The 20,042-nt window shown below is 36.6% G+C and overlaps 1 protein-coding gene across 1 annotated transcript; it reads right to left on the bottom strand.

Annotated features, from left to right (window-relative positions):
* Positions 1-817: 817 nt before the first annotated feature.
* On the bottom strand, positions 818-15,431 carry gabrr1 (gamma-aminobutyric acid type A receptor subunit rho1). The gene is made up of 10 exons (XM_055187089.2): positions 14,971-15,431; positions 13,995-14,045; positions 13,526-13,632; positions 10,570-10,637; positions 10,073-10,296; positions 8,288-8,370; positions 5,867-6,007; positions 5,303-5,455; positions 2,360-2,556; positions 818-2,273 (listed from the first exon to the last, which is right to left on the bottom strand). Exons 1-10 carry the CDS (start codon positions 15,063-15,065, stop codon positions 1,989-1,991), a joined length of 1,404 nt encoding a protein of 467 aa, XP_055043064.2. The 5' UTR covers positions 15,066-15,431; the 3' UTR covers positions 818-1,988.
* Positions 15,432-20,042: the final 4,611 nt, after the last annotated feature.

Here is a 20,042-nt window from a genome sequence, read left to right as displayed (position 1 = left end):
CATTTTCGCTTGGGTTTAGGGTTAGATTTTAGATTTGCTTAATGAGGTTATTTAATATACAGGTTTCTCCATGTTTTTGTCCATATTTAAGCCATGGTCGCTTGGAGTTGGGGTTAGAGTTGGGGTTTGGGTTAGGATGTCATTTTTATAAAACAAAAAGTTGTTCTAACCCTAAACCCAAGCGAAAATGGTAAAAATTGAGAAGCCAATAAATAAAACGACAAAAAAGATGCACCGTTTAAGTGAATGGGAAGGACTTGCGGATCATATGCACGCCAAAGTGGAATTTGGCGTATGTGTTGCGCGAGTTTTGCACTTCGTGCTATTTGTACGCATCTTCAGGAGACTGGGCTCGCCGGTCCTTCCTATGCGCAAATTACGCAATGTGCATAGGCCCCCGCACCACTAGGGGGCCCCCTTGATCTCAAAATAATTAAACCAAATCAAAATTATTATTATGTTTAATGTAAGCAAGACTTTATAATTTAAATAATTTGCAAACATGCAGGTTTTTAAAAATACTTAATGATTTCTTTTAAGGCAGGATCCATGATCTCTGAAAGCCAATGTTGATATTTGAAATCACCTAAAAAACACACCGCTACCCCAATAGAATCTGGACCTTCTTTTGATATGCCCGCCCCACACATACGCAACCCCGGCAACAATGTCGGTTAGTAGACACGCCCCCTGATCAATATCAGTTAGGGCTGTGCAAAAAAATCGCCTGCGATTCGATGCGCATCTCATCAGTAAAGCCGGTTCCTTGATAAGTAATAAATCGCCATCACCACCTTTCAGATGGAGCGGCATTTACTACACAGAGCCGTAGCTAGGCAAAGTCGCGTTCATAATCGAGGAAAATCGACTCCGATGATCATGCGATTTTGCCTAGCTTCTTTGTGAAATGCGGCTCTGTGTGGTGGGTGCCGCTCCATCTGGGGGCAGGTGATGGCGATTAACTACTAATCACCTTTTATGATCTTTTCACCATTTATGGCTTTTCTGACGAAACACGCATAGCCCTAGTATCGGTCAATAAAAAAAAAATTTCACACAATCGGCTGTAGTTTTGAAACAGCCGATAATCATGACCGATATATTCTGTCAATCAAAAGAGAAGAGGAAATCCAATTTCTGGTCATTATATGAATGAATTAACATTCAGAAAATTTTATCTTCATATTTAGTTAATGCAAGTTAACATAACCACCAAACTATTGGTATCTGAATAATCAGCTATCGGTAATGGAGGAAAAATGGCATCTCTACTTTGGAGTGTTAAAAGCTCTTTGTGCGCACAGAATATATGTAAAGACGCAAAGATTGAAGTCTCAAACCCAAAGAGGTATTCTTTCTGAAAGTGAAGCTCATCCACATCTTCCTAAAACGTCTCATTCAAACAAACCTCAACATATCTACGTCACTGTGTGGGAAAATTTGCATAACACCGCCCAAACGTATATGCAAAGAAGGCGTACGTTTTATTGTTGTCGGCACCATCATGTCATGGAGACGCTGTGCTTTGGGAGCACTGGATAGCTGGCCAATCGAAGCAAACTGTGCTTTTTAGAACGATGAGGTTTTTAAAAATTGTTGCGTTTCAGAGAGGCGGGTGTAACAGTAATGTATGGTATGTTAAACATGATGTGTTTTTAACCTTAAACCGCGTAAACACATTGCATTACTCCAAATACACAAAATAAAGTTATTTTTACCAGCGTCGTATGAACCCTTTAATTTTCTTCTATTGGATTGCTATGCAGTGTCTTAGTTCAGTCAATCCACAAGACAATTTCCACATTTATATTTCACAAACGTTTCTTTGTTAACTGTAAAATAACACGTCATCAGCCTATAAAACACAAATAATTGCTATTGATGAGCTAAAAAAACTTGTCTCGTATTAAAATTATAATAAAAATGAAGTGTGTTGTATTATGTTTCTGTGTAATCTGTATTCACAAATGTCTGTATAGTAAAAGCAGTCACTGAGAGTAGATAGACCAGTATATAATGTTGAAAAGTGTATATGCTCCAGGGAAAATGACCCGTGAGTATTTGTCTATGGCGTGAGTGTCTATATATAAGCTGCTGCGTGAGGTTACAGGTCCTTGTTCATTATCCATGACGAAATGCATTAGGAACTGCTCATGTTTGTCTCCGTTTAGTTCGGACATGCCGTAGTTCCCTGTAGTCATCACGTCCATGTCATTGTAACTACTGTCCATCATCATCTGACCTGGATGGATCATTCCACATGTACATGGCATCTACAGGATCATACAGTTACATCGCATTACATTTTCAATCAGAAAAACACTGCTTAAATAAACATGATTTTTTTTTATTTCAGTACCTTACTGCGTTGTGTCCTTTCTTTGCGCTCCTGCACAGTTGACAGGTAATTGACAGCGGCATACTCTATCACAGACAGAAACACAAAGACGAAGCTGACCCACAGGTAAATGTCCACAGCTTTGATGTAAGACACTCGGGGCATGGAGGCGTTTACCCCGGTGATGATGGTAGACATGGTGAGCACTGTAGTAATACCTGTACAGAAACTCAAGATGTTATGGTAAAGCTGTAATAATAAAGCAGAATCAACAATCTTTTGGCACTGGAATTTACTACTTAAAAAAACTTTGTTTTTACTGTAAAAAACTGGCAGCTGTGGTTGCCAGAAAACTTTTGTAAAAATACAGGGAACATTTTAACAACTTTGCAGTTAAAAACTGTAAAAAACGTATTTTTCATTACAGCAAATATTTGCATATTTCACAATTCTTTACAGCATTTTCACGGCAAAGTATACACATTTCCAGTGTACATAATAATATACCGCTAACCACATAACATGGACAGTGGCCTTTCCATAGACTGTTGCTATATGTAGGCCTATGCTAATACAAGATGGTGCACAGTGTAATTCACACAAATACAAAACACCATGATTGTATCGCATGTGACATGAAAATTATAATGCTATGAACATTAATTAAACAACACAAAGTGTAACATAAAACACTCGTAACTGCTAACAAATAGAAGAGAAAACATTATTATTTAAATAAAATATCATCAAATGTGAAGTCACTCATGGAACGTCATTTTAGTGTTTTTTACTGTAAATTGTACGATGACTTGTATTTTTAACTTAAAGAGCCACACAGATCCTGTGTCATATAGCTGTCCATCAATGTAAACAATGTGCAAAGTAGTTTAACCAAAAAGTGCACGATTAATAAAGTTATTGGCTTCTAAAGTAGGGAGTCGACTCTGAATCACTGAAACGAGTCGTTATATGGATTGAATCTCCTGTTTGACTTTATCCACATAATACCAACACTTTGCATAATAATCTCCCCCATACAGACTTGCCTGCGGGAGAAACGAAAACTATGACCTGCCCACAGCTAGTTAGTGTGTAATCATCATATCACGCTGTGTTTTCAGTTTCCCTGCTGAAAAAAAACAATTAAACCATTACAGAAAATTCTATTGGTTTCCATTAAAATACCAATAGGAACCATTAGCCTTTACCATTAAAACCACTACACTGTAGGGTGTTTTGGGCCATATTACATTAGAACCAATAAAATTCCCAATAAAACCAAAACCAACTTCTGTGATGGTGTCTATTGTTTTTAGCAGGGTTGTGTTGTTTTCACTACCAAAGGATAAAGATATATAAAGAATCAGTGGTTAAAATTACTTTTTCAAAGAGGGATTTTCTAGACGGTTGGCAATGAAAGATGGTTCAGTACCCACTTTATTTGAAACAACCACAACCTATAAGTATGATTATAGCTACATACTTGCTTAAATTAGTGTAAAAATGTTAAGCAAGTATGTAAGCTAACCGAACCATAGCAAAAATGCAAACAATTAAGTTAGTGCACATGCGTTAGCTGCTTGGTAACGTGACTCTCTGACAGTATATTAAGAGTTTAAAAAACATCATCAATACACATCATTCATCATTAGTCCAAGTTATTAAACGACGACAGACATTAAATGAGTGTAAAATGTTAGTTTCTATCATTGTTTTTATTGCTTGGATTAATGATAAATGATGTTGTTGTTTAAACTCTTAATATACTGTCAGAGAGTCATGTTAGCAAGCATGCTGCACTTACGGTTTTGCTATGACCCGGTTAGTTTACATAAATGTTTAAATGAGTGTAAAACCATTAGTTTCTGTCGTCATTTTTATTGCTTGGATTAATGATGAATGATGTCATTGTTCAAACTCTTAATATACTGTCAGAGAGTCACGTTAGCAAGCGGCTAACGCATGCTTCACTTACGGTTTTGCTATGACCCGGTTAGCTTACATAAATGCTTAAATGAGTGTAAAATTTTAGTTCCTATCGTCGTTTTTATTGCTTGGATTAATGATGAATGACGTGTATTGATGTCGATAATGTCTTCCCAGTAAATCATGTTAACACTAGGTCAATATATGTTGCACTTTTGTTGGTCTGTGCCACTGATCTGTGGTCTGTGCCGAGACTGTGTCAGTTGACCAATCAGATCAGAGTAGGCTACTGAAAGGAGGGGTTTAGGCAGACTGAGTCGTTGAACGGCTTCACACGAATCTTTTGGGGATCTCTGAGAAATGGGGTAATTTTAAATGTATATTTTGAGAAAATTACAGTGTTTTTTGACCTTGCATGCATTTAAACCTGTTGTCAGGACTTATAAACAGTGATTGGAAGCTTAAAATTGGCATCTTACTGGCTCTTTAAAGAAAAGAACACATATAATCCCAGTGAATATTATGGAGATTTATAGTGATATACCTGTATATAGTATATTCACACTTTAAACTTTCAAAAACCTTACATTTGACTTCATTTTTCCGTAAAATTAAATGTTATGTTTTGTGAACTCTATTACAGTTTCTACCGTATATATCAAAGTTTTTTAGAGTTCATTTTACAGTGTATATCATGTCATACAGGTACATAGAAACTTTTGGAAAGTGACATTATTGGCTTCCAGACCCAGATCTTATAATATGAAATCTATATGATAAATCTATGATGACTACATTTTAAAATGATCTAAACAAGGAAACAGTTTTTAAATATCTATGTATTTGTGTTTTGTATACTCTGTATTTACTCTGTATGTCTATCCTGAGTCTGTTTAACTGTGTCTTGTTGCCCTCACCTAGTCTGTATCATCATTCATACATGGAAATCATTCATAAGATGTACAGTACATGTATCAGATGTAACATCATATCAAATGCAAATAGAAATATGCAATTTTGATTTTCAGTGTATCTTACCTAGAGGAACTCTAGCAGGAACGGCTCTGCGGTCGATCCAGAAAGACACCCACGATAACATGACCATCAGAGTGGCTGGAAAATACGTCTGGAGCAGGAAGAAGAAGATATGACGCCGAAGAGTAAAGTTGATGTAGAGACGATTGTACCAGCCTGCAGGAGACAGAGGTTGAACATTAATAACAAACACACACATCATAAAACACAACACAGTCATTACTCTTTAATCTTGTTGCCAACAGATATTTATGCGGATTTTAAAATGCTGATTTATCAAGCAATATTTAGTTAATGTCAGTAAAGTTTATATACTGTATCATGTAAAAATTCAGCAGGCATACATAAAGCAATGCCACAAAAATAATGTTCACAGATTGTGGAAATTAAAATATGCCCCATTCGATGTCTCCAAAAGTCATCTTGCATCAAATAATTTTTTGCTAATATCTTGGTTACTGTGAACGTTTTATTAATTTTTTGTCTCTATTATGACCTAAATCGATACATAAATCAGTTTCTTCATTTGGGTTTGTGAACTGATATACAGAAGCTCAGTCTCAACACCTGTGCTGCTGTAGAAAGCCAGTTTTGTAGTGGTGTGAAACTCTTGAATGAGAAACTGAGACAGAGAAATCTTCTCGTCCGTCTGCAGAGATCTATTCCCTCGTTTCCAGTACAGCATGAGGTCATCGTCAGTATAAGCATCTGAAAGCCAAACAGAAACAAACAATGTTTTATAAACATGCCTTAGAAAAAGATGTTACTGGTGTGTATCTTCAGACAAATCAATGGCACTTTTTTAAAGCCATATTTCAGGGACCTTTTATTCACATGCTTTCAGAGAATGGTTTACCAAAACTAAGTTACTGGTTTGATCTTTTTCACATTTTCTAGGTTGATAGAAGCACAGTGGACCCAATTATAGCACTTAAACAAGGAAAAAGTCAGATTTTCATGATATGTCCCCTTTAAGATCTGTCAATTTCAGTTGAGACCAAACATGTTTCAGGCTACGTTTACACGGAAATGATCTGAAGAGAAAACGCAAAAGTGTCGTTGCGTTATCACTTTTTACTCTGCGTTTATATGAGGGTTTTTTTGGGGGGGGGGGTTTTGCGTGCATATGGTGATGCAAAAGTGTGTAATATTCAATGAAGTATGCACTACAGGCGGCTAGGTGGCAATGTGAAGCACTGACACACCACAACACCAAGTCCACGCGCCTCTTTACAACCTTCTTCCATATTATCCCAGGTGTCGACGTTTGCCTTCGACAAAATGGCGCATCAACAATTTGATAGAGGGTATTAATGCGCCTTCTCTGATCAGATAAGGCGGTTTACGCAATACTAGCTGTGAATATTTCGTACAACTGCATACATGTTTGTTGTTATTTTCCTGAACTGGTGCATGCCTGTGACATAAACGCGTACGCGACGAGAGCCACCGTGAGCAGACTTTTGAGTTTTTACCCTTTAGACGGGAATGCAACGTTTTTAAGATTTCCACTCGGAAGGGTGGTTTCTCTTTTTGCGTTTTTAAGCCCCAAAAAATGCTGTCGCCGTGTAAACGAAAGGCTCATCCGGAAAAATATTTTTACGTTTTCACCCTCGAGCGTTTTCATGTAAAAAGGGCCTTAGTCTAGGACTAGCCTTAACGGAATATTCCATTTTCTTAAAAGAAAAATCCAGATAATTTACTCACCACCATGTCATCCAAAATGTTGATGTCTTTCTTTGTTCAGTCGAGAAGAAATTATGTTTTTTGAAGAAAACGTTGCAGGATTTTTCTTATTTTAATGGACTTTAATAGACACCAACAATTAATACTTAACTCAACACAGTTTTTTTCAACTCAGTTTCAAAGGACTATAAACAATCCCAAACGAGGCATAAGGGTCTTATCTAGCAAAACGATTGTAATTTTTGACAATAAAAATAACAAATATACACTTTTAAAGCACAATTTCTCGTCTAGATCTGGTCGTGATGCGCCAGGTGACCCCACGCAATACGTCATGATGTCAAGAGGTCACAGAGGACGAACGCGAAACTCCACCCCAGTGTTTACAAGTGTTTTGAAAGTGGACCGTTCCGACGTTGTTGTATGTCAACTGATACTAATTAATGTCTTTGTGTCAGTTTATTGTTTACAATGGTCCGCAAATGTGCGTTTTATATATGTAACACGTGACCTCCCTACGTCACTACGCATTTGCGTTAGGTCGCGCTGGACCGGACCTAGACGAAAAGTTGTGGTTTGAGGGAGCGTATTTTTTATTTTTCTTGTCGAAAATGGCAGTCGTTTTGCTGGATGGGACCCTTGTGCCTCGTTTGGGATTGTTTGTGGTCCTTTGAAACTCCGTTTAAAAAGACTGTTAAGTGTTGAGTTGAGTGTTGATTGTTGGTGTCTATTAAATTCCATTAAAATGAGAAAAATCCTGCAATGTTTTCCTCAAAAAACATAATTTCTTCTCGACTGAACAAAGAAAGACATCAACATTTTGGATGACATGATGGTGAGTAAATTATCTTGATTTTTCTTTTAAGAAAATGGAATATTCCTTTAAGCCTTTTAATAATGTTATTAAAATCCCTGTCACACCTTGTTCAGTTATCCTACGTTTAGTACTAAAATAACATTTAAAAAAATGTTAAGATTGAATTAACGTTAGAGAATTATGTAAGATCATTCTGTCAGGTAGATGCATCAGGTCAAGAATCTGCCCAACCTTTACCTGTGGTCTGCAGCATTGTTGTAGTCAAGTCTGAATCAAGACCAGAGATCAAGTGTCGAGTCTGAGTCATGACCAAGTCCAGATAAAGCTAGATGAGATGAGGAATCGGTCTTGACCCGGACTCGACACTCGATCTCTGGTCTTGGTCTTGACTCTGACTTGAGTTGGACTCGACTACAACACTGGTCTGGAGCCTGCTGTAAATTAATATATATTTATTACATTGATCGTGTTGTGTTTCAACTCACAGCTCTCGATCTCCAGTGAGCACGTTTGGGTATCCAGGGGAAAGTGACTGAGATCCATGTTGCACATAGCGGTGACTGTTACCCTGTAGAAAATGCAAGAATACAAATATATATGACTGATAAAAATCTAGAGACATTACTTTCTGAATACTGCACTAGCATACATTGTATTTTGTCGACATAATTTGACATCATCAGTTTAACATGCCTCTCCCCAATGCTATTTACCTCAACTATTGATTAGCAGTAAAATATATTTTTTTGGGACCAAGTCGTGAACTTAAGGCTACTGGCTATTTAAGTAAAAACAAAACAAACCCTTCATTATAAACCATCTTCATCATCCTCACCTCCTGTTTTTTTATTTTAGCAAATAAACCTTTCTAGGTTTCAAACACTACTGGTCTTTAATGTATAAAAAGAGAAATGACAGTGTGATCAGCCATCCGTCCTCATAAAGAAAGGACCGACAGTAGATGGTTTAGAGGGCACAGATAGGTACTGATTTTGGCACAGTAGATGAACTTCTAGATTGCAGTGAGTTGAGATGTACATAGAAGGATAAAGTCATTTCATCTGACAGACTGGGTGAGATTATCGCTCGCAAATGAGCCAGCTTTGTGTCTGGACAGACCAATAGGTCACATTAATCCCACAGATTATTAATCCACACATTCCAGTGAATTCTTTAGATTAGTATCTAAAGCAGATCCAGGGTTACTGCACACCTCATGGAGATGGCCACTCATCATCTTCTGCTGAAAGGGATTAAACTGGGCTTTTGTAAAGACACTTGACCTTAATAGTGCTGTATTTCATATTTTAACTCACAAGTAGCTCTGCATTTCTGCTCTCTCTGTACTGTATATCAACTGTCTAATTTTTATATTGGCTAAGGACTAAGGTTTTTAAAACAAATTATCTTGCTCAAGAACCAAGTGTTGGTTTATATAAAATAGCTTTAGAGAAACCCTCATTAAATTTAGGTTCAAGCACAGCATCTGTTTATTATATTATTTTGATTGGGATTAAATTGCATGCTTCTAGTTTTAAAAGGAAGTAATAATAACATTTTTGTCCATATTGCTGGGGATAATACAAACTTCACTTTAATAGTTTGAATCCTATTTCTCAGGTATATCCGCAAGGGTATTGTAGACGGACAATCGGACTAAATCACATTGCATAGTCACTGGGGTTCCTCAAGGATCTGTGCTTGGACCACTCCTATTTTTCATGTATACAATTCCTAAGGACTGCACATACAGAAACATATGGGTACATGGTTTTACTTATCACTGTTATGATAATGCCACCCAGTCTTTGTTCAACTAGACGATCCAATTGTAAAGTCATGAATTATAGCAGTGGCGGCCGGTGACTTCTTTTTTCGAGGGCGCTCGATGCGAAGTTCGTCACAACATGAATGTAGCCCGTCATGTGTGTTGTTTGTAATTTCAAAATATGTGTTCTGCGTGTTGAATGATCCTATGTGCATCACGTGTCTTGTCAAAATAAGTGCGTGCTGCAGACGCATCTAAAGGCTTGATAAAAGAGACGCTCGCGTTTGCCAGATACTCCCATAATCTCATGCTTAATCAGAGTATACTGTTAAGGGAGTGTCTTGCGTGTATTTTGTGAACGTGAGCGTCTCTTTTATCATATGGTTTTGACGCATGTGCAGCAGGCATTTATTTTGACAAAACACGTGATGCACATTGATGCACAATACAATGTGAGAGATTTGTGGTGAAATGCTCTTGGATGTGGATTCGTGATGGTTACCTCAGACTGTAGAGAACTTTGCCATCAGGATAAACTCTGAGCATGACGTTCTCTGTGGTGGTGTCATGGATGAAGGATCGCTTGGAGTGGACAAAAAACACATCAGGCACCCAGATCTTCTTCAGGAGCCGCCCATCAAAGGTCATGCTTTTGTTGGTGTTACTAGTAAAAGACAGACGCTCGTCCTTCCAGTAGTGTCTCAGGTAGAGAGTCATGGTGAAGTCCTGCAGTACACAGAATCATTCACCACCCGTGAATATTTCCACTAATAAATACTACTTCAGATGAATAGGGCTTAAACAGGGCTGCCATACATGATATTTAGGTTTTGGCTAGAAGGGATACAGCTATGGCCTTAATCTCACAAGATGTTGTGTTTAGGGTTAGGTTTGGGGGTGGATTAGGATAAAAACAGCGCTTATCTGGCAAGATTTCACAAGATTTTGGCTGTTGCAGTATCCCTTCTACGCAAAACCTCCCAAGTATGCAGACAATACCATATCAACTTCAGAGATGGTGTCCAAGCTCTCCAGCTGAACGTCCACTCCTACCGGTCCTGCAGGGCCTAAAATTGAGCACATCATGCATACATTTATTTTCATCTTTTTAAAACAGAAATATTTACAAGCAAAGACAACTGTATATTTAATTCAACCATGAACCTAAATAATTTGCTCAAAACATTAACCCACCTAATCCTTAAATAAATCATTACATAACATGAGCAGAAATGAGATGAGGTATACAGTAGCACGATTAAATGTATAGATGCGTAATCTCTTCACCCTAATCCTCTGATTCTCTACTGCATTCGCTGTAGATTTAGGGGGCTTACACACCAAAGCTTTTAGGGGGGCGTGCACACCAAAGCTTTTACGCCGGCGTATGTTTGCAATTGTTTCTAATGAAAGTGGGAAACAAAGCAGAAGTATCACAGCAACCAAAGTGCTCAGCTGAAAAAAGCTGGCAGTCGTGTTTAAAAGCTTTGGTGTGCACACCCCCTAAACCCTGGACAGTACCAATATTAAGTTAAGTAAACAAAAACTTAAAATCACACAATAAACTGCCTTAGGGATGTGCTCACCAAACCTTTTTAAACGTGGACGCCGACTGCTAGCTTTTTTCAGCCGACTGCCTGCTTTTTTCAGCTGAGCGCTTTGATTGCTGTGATACTTCTGCTTTGTTTATCAGTCGTGGTACGTTGCGCCGGTTGATTGTTGTAATATTTGTCCCGCCCCTCCTCCACTGTGATGGGACGGCCATTTGAGAACTGCCATTGACAAGCTGAGCTTTTCACCCAAAGTTAAATATTTTCCAACTGTCAGCGTGGAGCGCGGAAACTGCCAAGCGTGGAAAAAACGCTAACTGCTGGCTTTTTGAAAAACGCTGTGCTTTCATCGGACATAATTGAAAACATACGCCGGTATAAAAGCTTTGGTGTGCACGCCCCCTTAACATTACTGTACTGTTAACTGCACAAACAAACATTGCAATGTCATAAGATTTATTTGGTTTTTATGTGTCTCTTGAAAGTTTAAGTTTTCATGATATCCATAAGCAATTATTCACTGCACCAGAAATACAGTGGCAGGGCAAAACAATTTGTTTTTCATTACAATTGAACCTGCATAGTTCGGGGGGAGGGGTTGCCTTAAAGGGCAACTATGGTCCGATTCACAATTTTACATTTTCTTTAGTGTATAAGTGTGTATTAGTTCATGTTAACGATATGCAAAAGGTACAAACTCCAAAGTAAACAATGACGCGAATGACGCGAATTATCGTTTCCAACGTAAATCTCTGGACTACAACAAACACACGGATTGTAGGGAACAGTTTACTTCCTGGGATTGGTGATGTAGTAAAGACCGACATTTTCATAATTCCTCCCGCTTTGACTCATAGCCTGTAAGTTAACTCCTGTTAGCATTTCATTGGGAGTGAATCTTTCAAACATGGTAAGGAGCGTCATACTTCGGGCTGACGTCAGAGGTATTCAGGCCAATCACAACGTTCAGATTAGCTGGCCAATCAGGGACACAGCGCTTCAAATACACAGCGCTTCAAATCAATGAGTTTTGTACAAAATCAATGCGTTTGAGGAAGGCAGCATATCGTCGCTGTCAGATGAAAACCACGTATGTCCATTTTGCCGATTTTGAGATTTTTCGACGGATTGAATGTCCAGGTTCATTTCCGTATACAGTATGCGTCACATAACTAAATGGCCAATGAAAAGTTGTGAAATCATGTCATCTGATTTTCACGTATATCCATTTGGTGTCAAAGCTGTCAATCACGCCGCGTATCTCCTGCCCTGTGAAAGTATCTCGCCGGTCGCGTAAAGTTTCATCGAAGCTCAGCACTGGATATAGCCGAATAAACACAGCCTGGTGAGACAATGACTTTCCTTCATCAAGGTAAACGTTCCCCCTGACACCAGACGTACGTCTAGGAGTGACAAAATTACGGTAGGACTCTGCAAACAAAGTATCTGTCTAGCATTACCATGTCAGTGTATTGATTCATTGTCCCTTCATAGTTTGCAAGAGACATTTAATAAATGTATAATTAATATTAAATAAAGTAAGCATATTTAACTAAGACGTAGGCTATTTAATAAACTGAGCGTATTCATCCTGTCAATATGAAACGCGACTTGGCCATTCTAATTAATGATCGGAAGAACGCGTATCGACCACCGTTACTGTGAAATATGCACGTATGTCCAATTAAACTCAAATTTGGTCAAATGTGAATTATATCATTACACTGGCAAGAATATGGTTACATGTAAAGATGCCGTACCAAATATGACAACGCTACATTCAACTGCTTTTGAAATACTGGTTTTTTTTTCACTTCCTGAAAAGTAACTGTTTTGGACATACGTGAGTTTCATCGGGCAGCGACGATATCTGGAGCTACAAAAATTTAAAGTATGTGAAAAATAATGTGTTTTTAAACCATAAACCACGCGGACACATTGTATTATACTAAATACAATATTATATAAAATAACGTTGTTTTTAAGCAATGAAATAGGTGCACTTTAAATTCATCTGTGGATGAATGTGTGGATTATCCAAATAAAGGCAGATAACTACTGTAAATACTCTTGGCAGTGAATCACAGTAAGTCTGTGTCATAAGCTCACATCTGGTCTTATGTAAAACAGATGTGACGTTATCACAAATTGCAAGGTCTTTTAATGTCCATCATGAATAATAATCACAGCTTTGTTTTTACTCCACAAAAAATGGAGCCACACTTAGAGCAGGTTGATATAAATATTTCAATAAATTGTATTTATTAAATTAAAATTCACTGCTTCTTTTATTCAAATGCAATGAAATGCTAATTTTTTTTGTGTTTTTACAAACATTATTAATGTATTGCTATTTATTAACGTTTAGAATTTTTTTAACAATCAATTCTGTTGTCTTGTCTCACCTCCAAAGCCGGGTCTCATGGTGAAGTCGTGATGGTCTAATTTCAGCAGCTGTTCTGATTTTGTGATGGGGGCTTTTGTGACATCTGGATCTCTCATGGGTAGTGTGCTATTATAGAAACGGTACAGATGTAAAACTTCATTATGATACACATGTAGTTTCAACACTAACAAAAGAGTCATACACCATAAAGTGAATGCTGCATTACTGATTTATTAAAACATTTATTTATTAAATATTAATTAAACACCAACTGATGAAAAGCAGTGTAATAATATGGTGCTCGTTCTCAAACAAGTGTATAATATATATATATATATATATATATATATATATATATATATATATATATATTTATATATTTATTTATTTATTTATTTATTTATTTATTTATTTATTTATTTATTTATTTATTTATTTTTAACAACAAAAAAAACACAAAAATGAAGAATCAGTAAATAACGAAATACCTGCCAGGTTTATTTCCTTCTCTCTGTGTTCTGCTTATTTCTCGTCTGGACCTGATAAATGAAGATAGTGACATCTAGATTTGTAAATCAAGCTAAGATGAACAACAATTTGATGACCAATGTTATACCAGAATGTTCCAAAAACGTCTAATAAATTCCAATGAAAAGCCTTACAAATGTGACCCTGCACCACAAAACCAGTCATAAGTAACAAAGCTATATTTGTAGCAATAGTAGCAATAGTCAACAATACATGGTATTGGTCATAATTATTGATTTTTATGCCAAAAATAATTAGGATAAAGATCATGTTTCATGAAGATATTTTGTACATTTTCTTTCGTAAACAAATAAAAAATATATTATTAGTACTATGTGTTGCTAATGACTTTATATGGACAAATTTAATAGTGATTTTCTCAATATTTTTATTTTTTCCAGATTTTCAAATAGTTGTATCTCAGCCAAATATTGTCTTATCCTAACAAATCATACAGCAATTATTTTCAGAAAAATATGCACAAACATTGGGGGTCTTTTTTAACATATGTTGACCTTTTGTGACAACATGCCCCATTTATAAAAAATACTGTTATCATGAGAACTTTTTATAAACTTTTAGTTTAGTCAGTTAAAACCTACATTTATTATTGACCATTGCCTAAAAATATGTGTTTCTATGGTAAAACTATGAGGTACATGTGAAATGTGTGTAACAACAGCCTACATGTAAAAGCAAGCCTGGATCTTCCCTATTTATTTTGTTATTTACCATTATAGTAATACAACTGCGACAGAAATCAGTCAGCTAAATAAATATATATATATAAATATTAAAAACACGTACAAAAACACAATTTGCCTTCGTTTCTTAGAAGCTCTCATGGGCAATCCCATATCGACCCACAGCCAAGGCAGGCACATGTGTGCACTGCTTCCTTCTTTGTACTGGTTTGTCATCATGAGTTTCACTCACCTGCTCTGGCTGCAGGTCTGAATCGCCTGTCCACGCAGCTGCAGAGTTCCAGAGAGAAAACACGCACAAAGCAAAAAGCAGACATCTGCATGCATGATGCCCACATTAACCACCGCTTCAATCCAGTTAAAAGTGAATAATATAGACGTTGTCTAACTTTATAAAACAATCCACTCTTACAGTATAATGCAGTCCGTGATGAAGTGCTATATCTAATGCACACAATCTTCATGTAGCCAGCTGCAGTTAATCTGTATCAATGTGAAGGTCAGATGCTGTTTACTGCATCATCTCTCTGGTTCAGGAGGGGCTTTCACAGGTTAGAGGGTAAAACATGGACATTTGCTGGCTATATGTTATGTAATGTTTTTGTGCGCATTACGTGCTATCTGAATTAAACTTACATAATCCAGTGGTATAGTCCGTGATCGTTCCTTTGCTCTAGATTCTTCCTTTCATTTTAATAAAACATTTTTAAATGACTGCAGTGTGTTAGGAGTATGCATTAATAATTATTGTATAAGAGTTTGGTTGGAGAAAAAAGTGTATTATAAAAGTGTTTTAGTGTTTTTCTGTCTTTTAAACGCATTTTTCAATCAGATTATCTGATTTCTTTATAAATGCATCTGTGTCTAGTTGTCCATTCATTATCTTTACAGTTAGTATCGCTAATGTACATCTTATTGAAGGGTTAACATCAATGCAAATGCTGTTTAATGCATTTTCTGTAAAGCTGCTTTGCAGCAATGCTATAGAAATACATTTGAATTAAATTACATGTGTTTATCTGTCTGGATCACTTGATTATTAATGATAAAAAAATTTATTAAAAGTGTTCAAATGTTTCAATGATTATTTGTAAGTAATAATTTGTGACCCTGCCTGTAAAAAACTAGCTGAAGTGATTTGTTTGTGATTTACTGTTTTTTAAATAAATTGCAAACACATCAGTATGTGACAATAGAAAATGTTCAATGTAAACAAACCTGCCTAATACATCAATTATGAAAATGATAAAATCTCTCTGTGTCTGCTCAACAGTTGAGTTATGTCATCAGTGCTTATGAATTATAATTTCAGCTTATTCAGTATTTTACCTCACATTTACAGACGATGTCTTAACTAATTCTCCATTTAACTGATTAATAATTAATACATTCATTACACTAATTAACAAAATCATCTGAAATCATTTCTGCCTGCAAACTTCAGCATGCATCACATCGTAACTTAAATGCTGACAATGTCGATGTGCAAAAATGACAGAAAGACAAAGTGAAAATTTTGCATTCAGAATTTCCTTCTATTGTATGATCTTTCACATCAACAGAATCCTTCATTTCAGTTTCCGAAAGGTTGTAAACAGGACACAGAATTGTACTTTAAGTTTAAGAAATTAGAATAAAAAATTCAACATTATTACTGCTGTAATAACAATACAGTATTAATCTTTCAACAATAATAACCCAGAAACATGATACCATACAATACATTTCACAAAACATATATCAATAAATATATGAATTGTAATATTTTATGTACAGTGTCGTGCGGTAACTTCTCTTCCGAGGGACGTAATTTAAAACAAACACATGTTTGTTGTCATGTGTGTGGCTCGTCATGCCAAAATATGTGTTAAGTGCGTCAGGTAAATCTATGTGCATCATGTGTCATGTCAAAATACGTGTCTACTGCACACGTGTCCAAAGTGTTTATGATAAAAGAAATGCTCACGTTCACAAAATACTCGCAAGAGACACACTTAAAACTAAACTACACATGAAATTTAAAGTGTATGTTGCAGGTTAACCACCACTGTCGATTAATGGGTACATAAATCACTCAAGATATGTGTATAATTTTTAAAATGTCTCAAAAATGGTCTTAAAGACCACTTTTTTTACGTTTTTGGTATTAACGGTTTTTTTAACGCAATTCTGCGATGACGTCACGTTGGGGAGAAGTGGAGAAAGACTCAGCCAGAGCCATAGAGATAGATGAGACATTTATTGCTATTTAATACTTACGTATATAATTTGGAAATCATATATACATCGTAGGAAATATATAATGTGTTATACTGCAAAGTTACCTTGATAATTATTATTTATAATATATGTAGAGATAAATAAAACTTCGCAAATCTGCTGATTTGATCCATTCATGTCCTGACCACCAGGCTAGAGATTTTTAAACATCCTTAATCCACACTTACTAGTCTATCAAATAATATCTCAAATATATTGTTTTGTGAAATAAAAGGATGCTTTGTTATATTGTTTATGCGATTATAACGAATCACACGATCATTTTATGCAGCAGCAGTCAGCAGCTGCAGCATAACGTTACTCGGATCCGACCGCATACATACTGTAATAAACAGGCGTTCGGCGGCTTTTTACATCACGACAGACTAGGCCATTTGAGGAGGAACCGCTCATTGATCACCGTATTTTTATAAATCCTGTACATGTTTGGACCTGCCGAACAGGTTGAGCACTTTTATATACTTTATTGAGCAGAGAGGCTGCCTGCACAGTTTGACCAGCGGGCTGCGGGAACCGGCCGCACATCACGCCGCCAGACGATGTTGCTAATATAACTCGAAATGTATAACTATTATCAGATCGGCCCGGGAAAGTCCCGACTCTCTCGATTGCCATTCCGCTACTGGCTGTAAGAAAGTGAGTGCGTTTGGGTCGCTGGTCCCCGCGAACAGACGTGACGTGCTTCACTAACCTTCCAGGATTAGAGACATGCTGCCAAAACCGTTTGTGCTGAAGATCGCATAAAGTTACACCATTTCAGGCAGGATCATGGACCAGCATGCACGAGTATGTTAATTGTTTGTTTACTTTCTACACGAAAATATGCTAACGCTATCTGGCTGTCTGCCTATCTCTCTATACTAGCCTATCCATCTGTCTGTCTATCTATCTATCTGTCTGTCTATCTATCTATCTATCTATCTATCTATCTATCTATCTATCTATCTATCTATCTATCTATCTATCTATCTATCTATCTATCTATCTATCTATCTATCGATCGATCTATCTATAATCTGCGCTATCAGAACTCTAATTTACTCGTCTTTCTATAGTCATTCTCAATGTTCTCAAGGCGGCTTTGGTCAATTCTCTCCCCAGCGTGACGTCATACAGTGCGTTGTGAGGGAAAGGAGAATCATTGCAAATTGCTGTACTTTTTCATACTTTTTCGGGTTTTGTGATACCCAACAACATAAAATACAATGGATGACAGTTTAAATGTTTATTATCAACAAGCAAATTGCACACATTCGTTGAAAAATTTTACCTGCAAAACGCCCTTTAAGCAAGTATCTGCAAATGTGAGCGTCACTTTGATCATAAACCCTTTCGAAGCGTCTGCAAATTTTGATATGTCGCATGATACACATAGGCTGCCACTGTTTATGTATATTCATTTGGATTTGATTATACTAAATACATTAACTTTCTTTCAAAGATATGATGGAAAAACTCAAAATGCACTTGTTTACCCAGAAATCTTTATAATCAACATGCCAGTCAATGCTGTATTGAAGTTAAAGTTCATCAAAAAATTAAAGTTCTGTCCTAATTTACTCTCTCTTATGTTGTTTGAAACTGTTTAGATTACAATGTTATTTTCACCCCAACACTTTGCATTTCCACATTTGTATTTAATAAATTACTTTTCGTTGTTTATGCCGCGTCCAATTTTTTGCCACTTTCACACACACACTGAATCTATTATTTTAAATGTTGCATCCCCCTAGATTATGCCCGGGGTAGTTAAATTTAATGGGGGCTTGTCCGGGATATTTTTATGAGTTTCTTTCTTCTGTTAAACACGCAATAACATATTTTGATAAATGGTGGCTAGTGTGAGGAACAGATGAACCCAAACGCAAACAATGTCGGGGAAAAACAGAAAACACTTTATTATATACAAAACAAAAACCCACAAGGGGATACACAACATGAAACTGACAAATAACACTAAACTTTGACTTGATAACTAGATTATAAACGTACACGAGAACAGAACACAATGAACCTGCACAGAACTAAGGATACAATGACATTAAATAGAAAAAAGCAAACAAGATAACGAGTGGGAACAGCTGATGGGAGAAAACCAATGGGCGGGGACAAGAGACAAGACACCGGAGGCACATGCCACAATAAACAAGGCATGAGCATAAGACTTCAAGGCAGAGTCCTGACAGGCTAGCACACAGTTGACGGTTCCCATTGACTTCTACAGTAGGAAAAACAAACACTATGAAAGTCAATGGGTACCGTCAAATGTGTATTAAAAATAATTTATCAAAATATCTTCTTTTTTGTTCAACAGAATCAGGGCTTCGAACCAGATTTTTTTCCCAATCGGTTCGTTACGAACAGAAACAGTATTTTAACGTTTCCGGTTTTCGGTTCAACCCTTAAATGTATGTTCCTGAACCGGTTAGAACAAAAAGATAAAGTTCCTGAACCGGTTAATAACGTTCCACGTCAGGTGTGGGACATACAAATAAGTAGGCTGATCATTAGGACATTCAACGTAAATTATTAGTCTACATAATTTTCCTGAAGTCTCTATCTTGTCATCAAACATTAAAAAAGGCTACATTATGTAAGCGACATAACTGTAATTCTGACATGCCTACATTTGTTAAGTGCACTTAAACACGCGCACACACACACAGATGGAGGATGAATTTCAAACGGCACGAACATTAATAAACATTAATACGCAAATCACATGCAAGCTGAACTGTGGGTCGTTATCTTTACGGATCAACTGCGATCCGTTACACCACTAATAAGTATTAAAAACCAACATCTTGAGAAACTTGGTAGCCTACAATATTTACGTCTTATGATTAAGCATTAGAGAATTGGGCTTGAGTAGGCTACTCACTGGTGGCAAGTTTCTCATTTCTCAGATGAGTCAACAACGACCAGAAGTGAACTTCACTGAGTCATATTAGACAGAAATCTTGTTAAAGAACGAAAAAAATAACGGGATTAACCGGTTACCATTATTTTAAATAAACGTTTCTG

This window comes from Misgurnus anguillicaudatus, chromosome 18 (genome assembly GCF_027580225.2).
Source record: "Misgurnus anguillicaudatus chromosome 18, ASM2758022v2, whole genome shotgun sequence".
NCBI classification, from domain to species: domain Eukaryota; kingdom Metazoa; phylum Chordata; class Actinopteri; order Cypriniformes; family Cobitidae; genus Misgurnus; species Misgurnus anguillicaudatus.
Note: the sequence above shows the minus strand (reverse complement) of the source record. Positions and strands in the feature narration are given on the sequence as shown.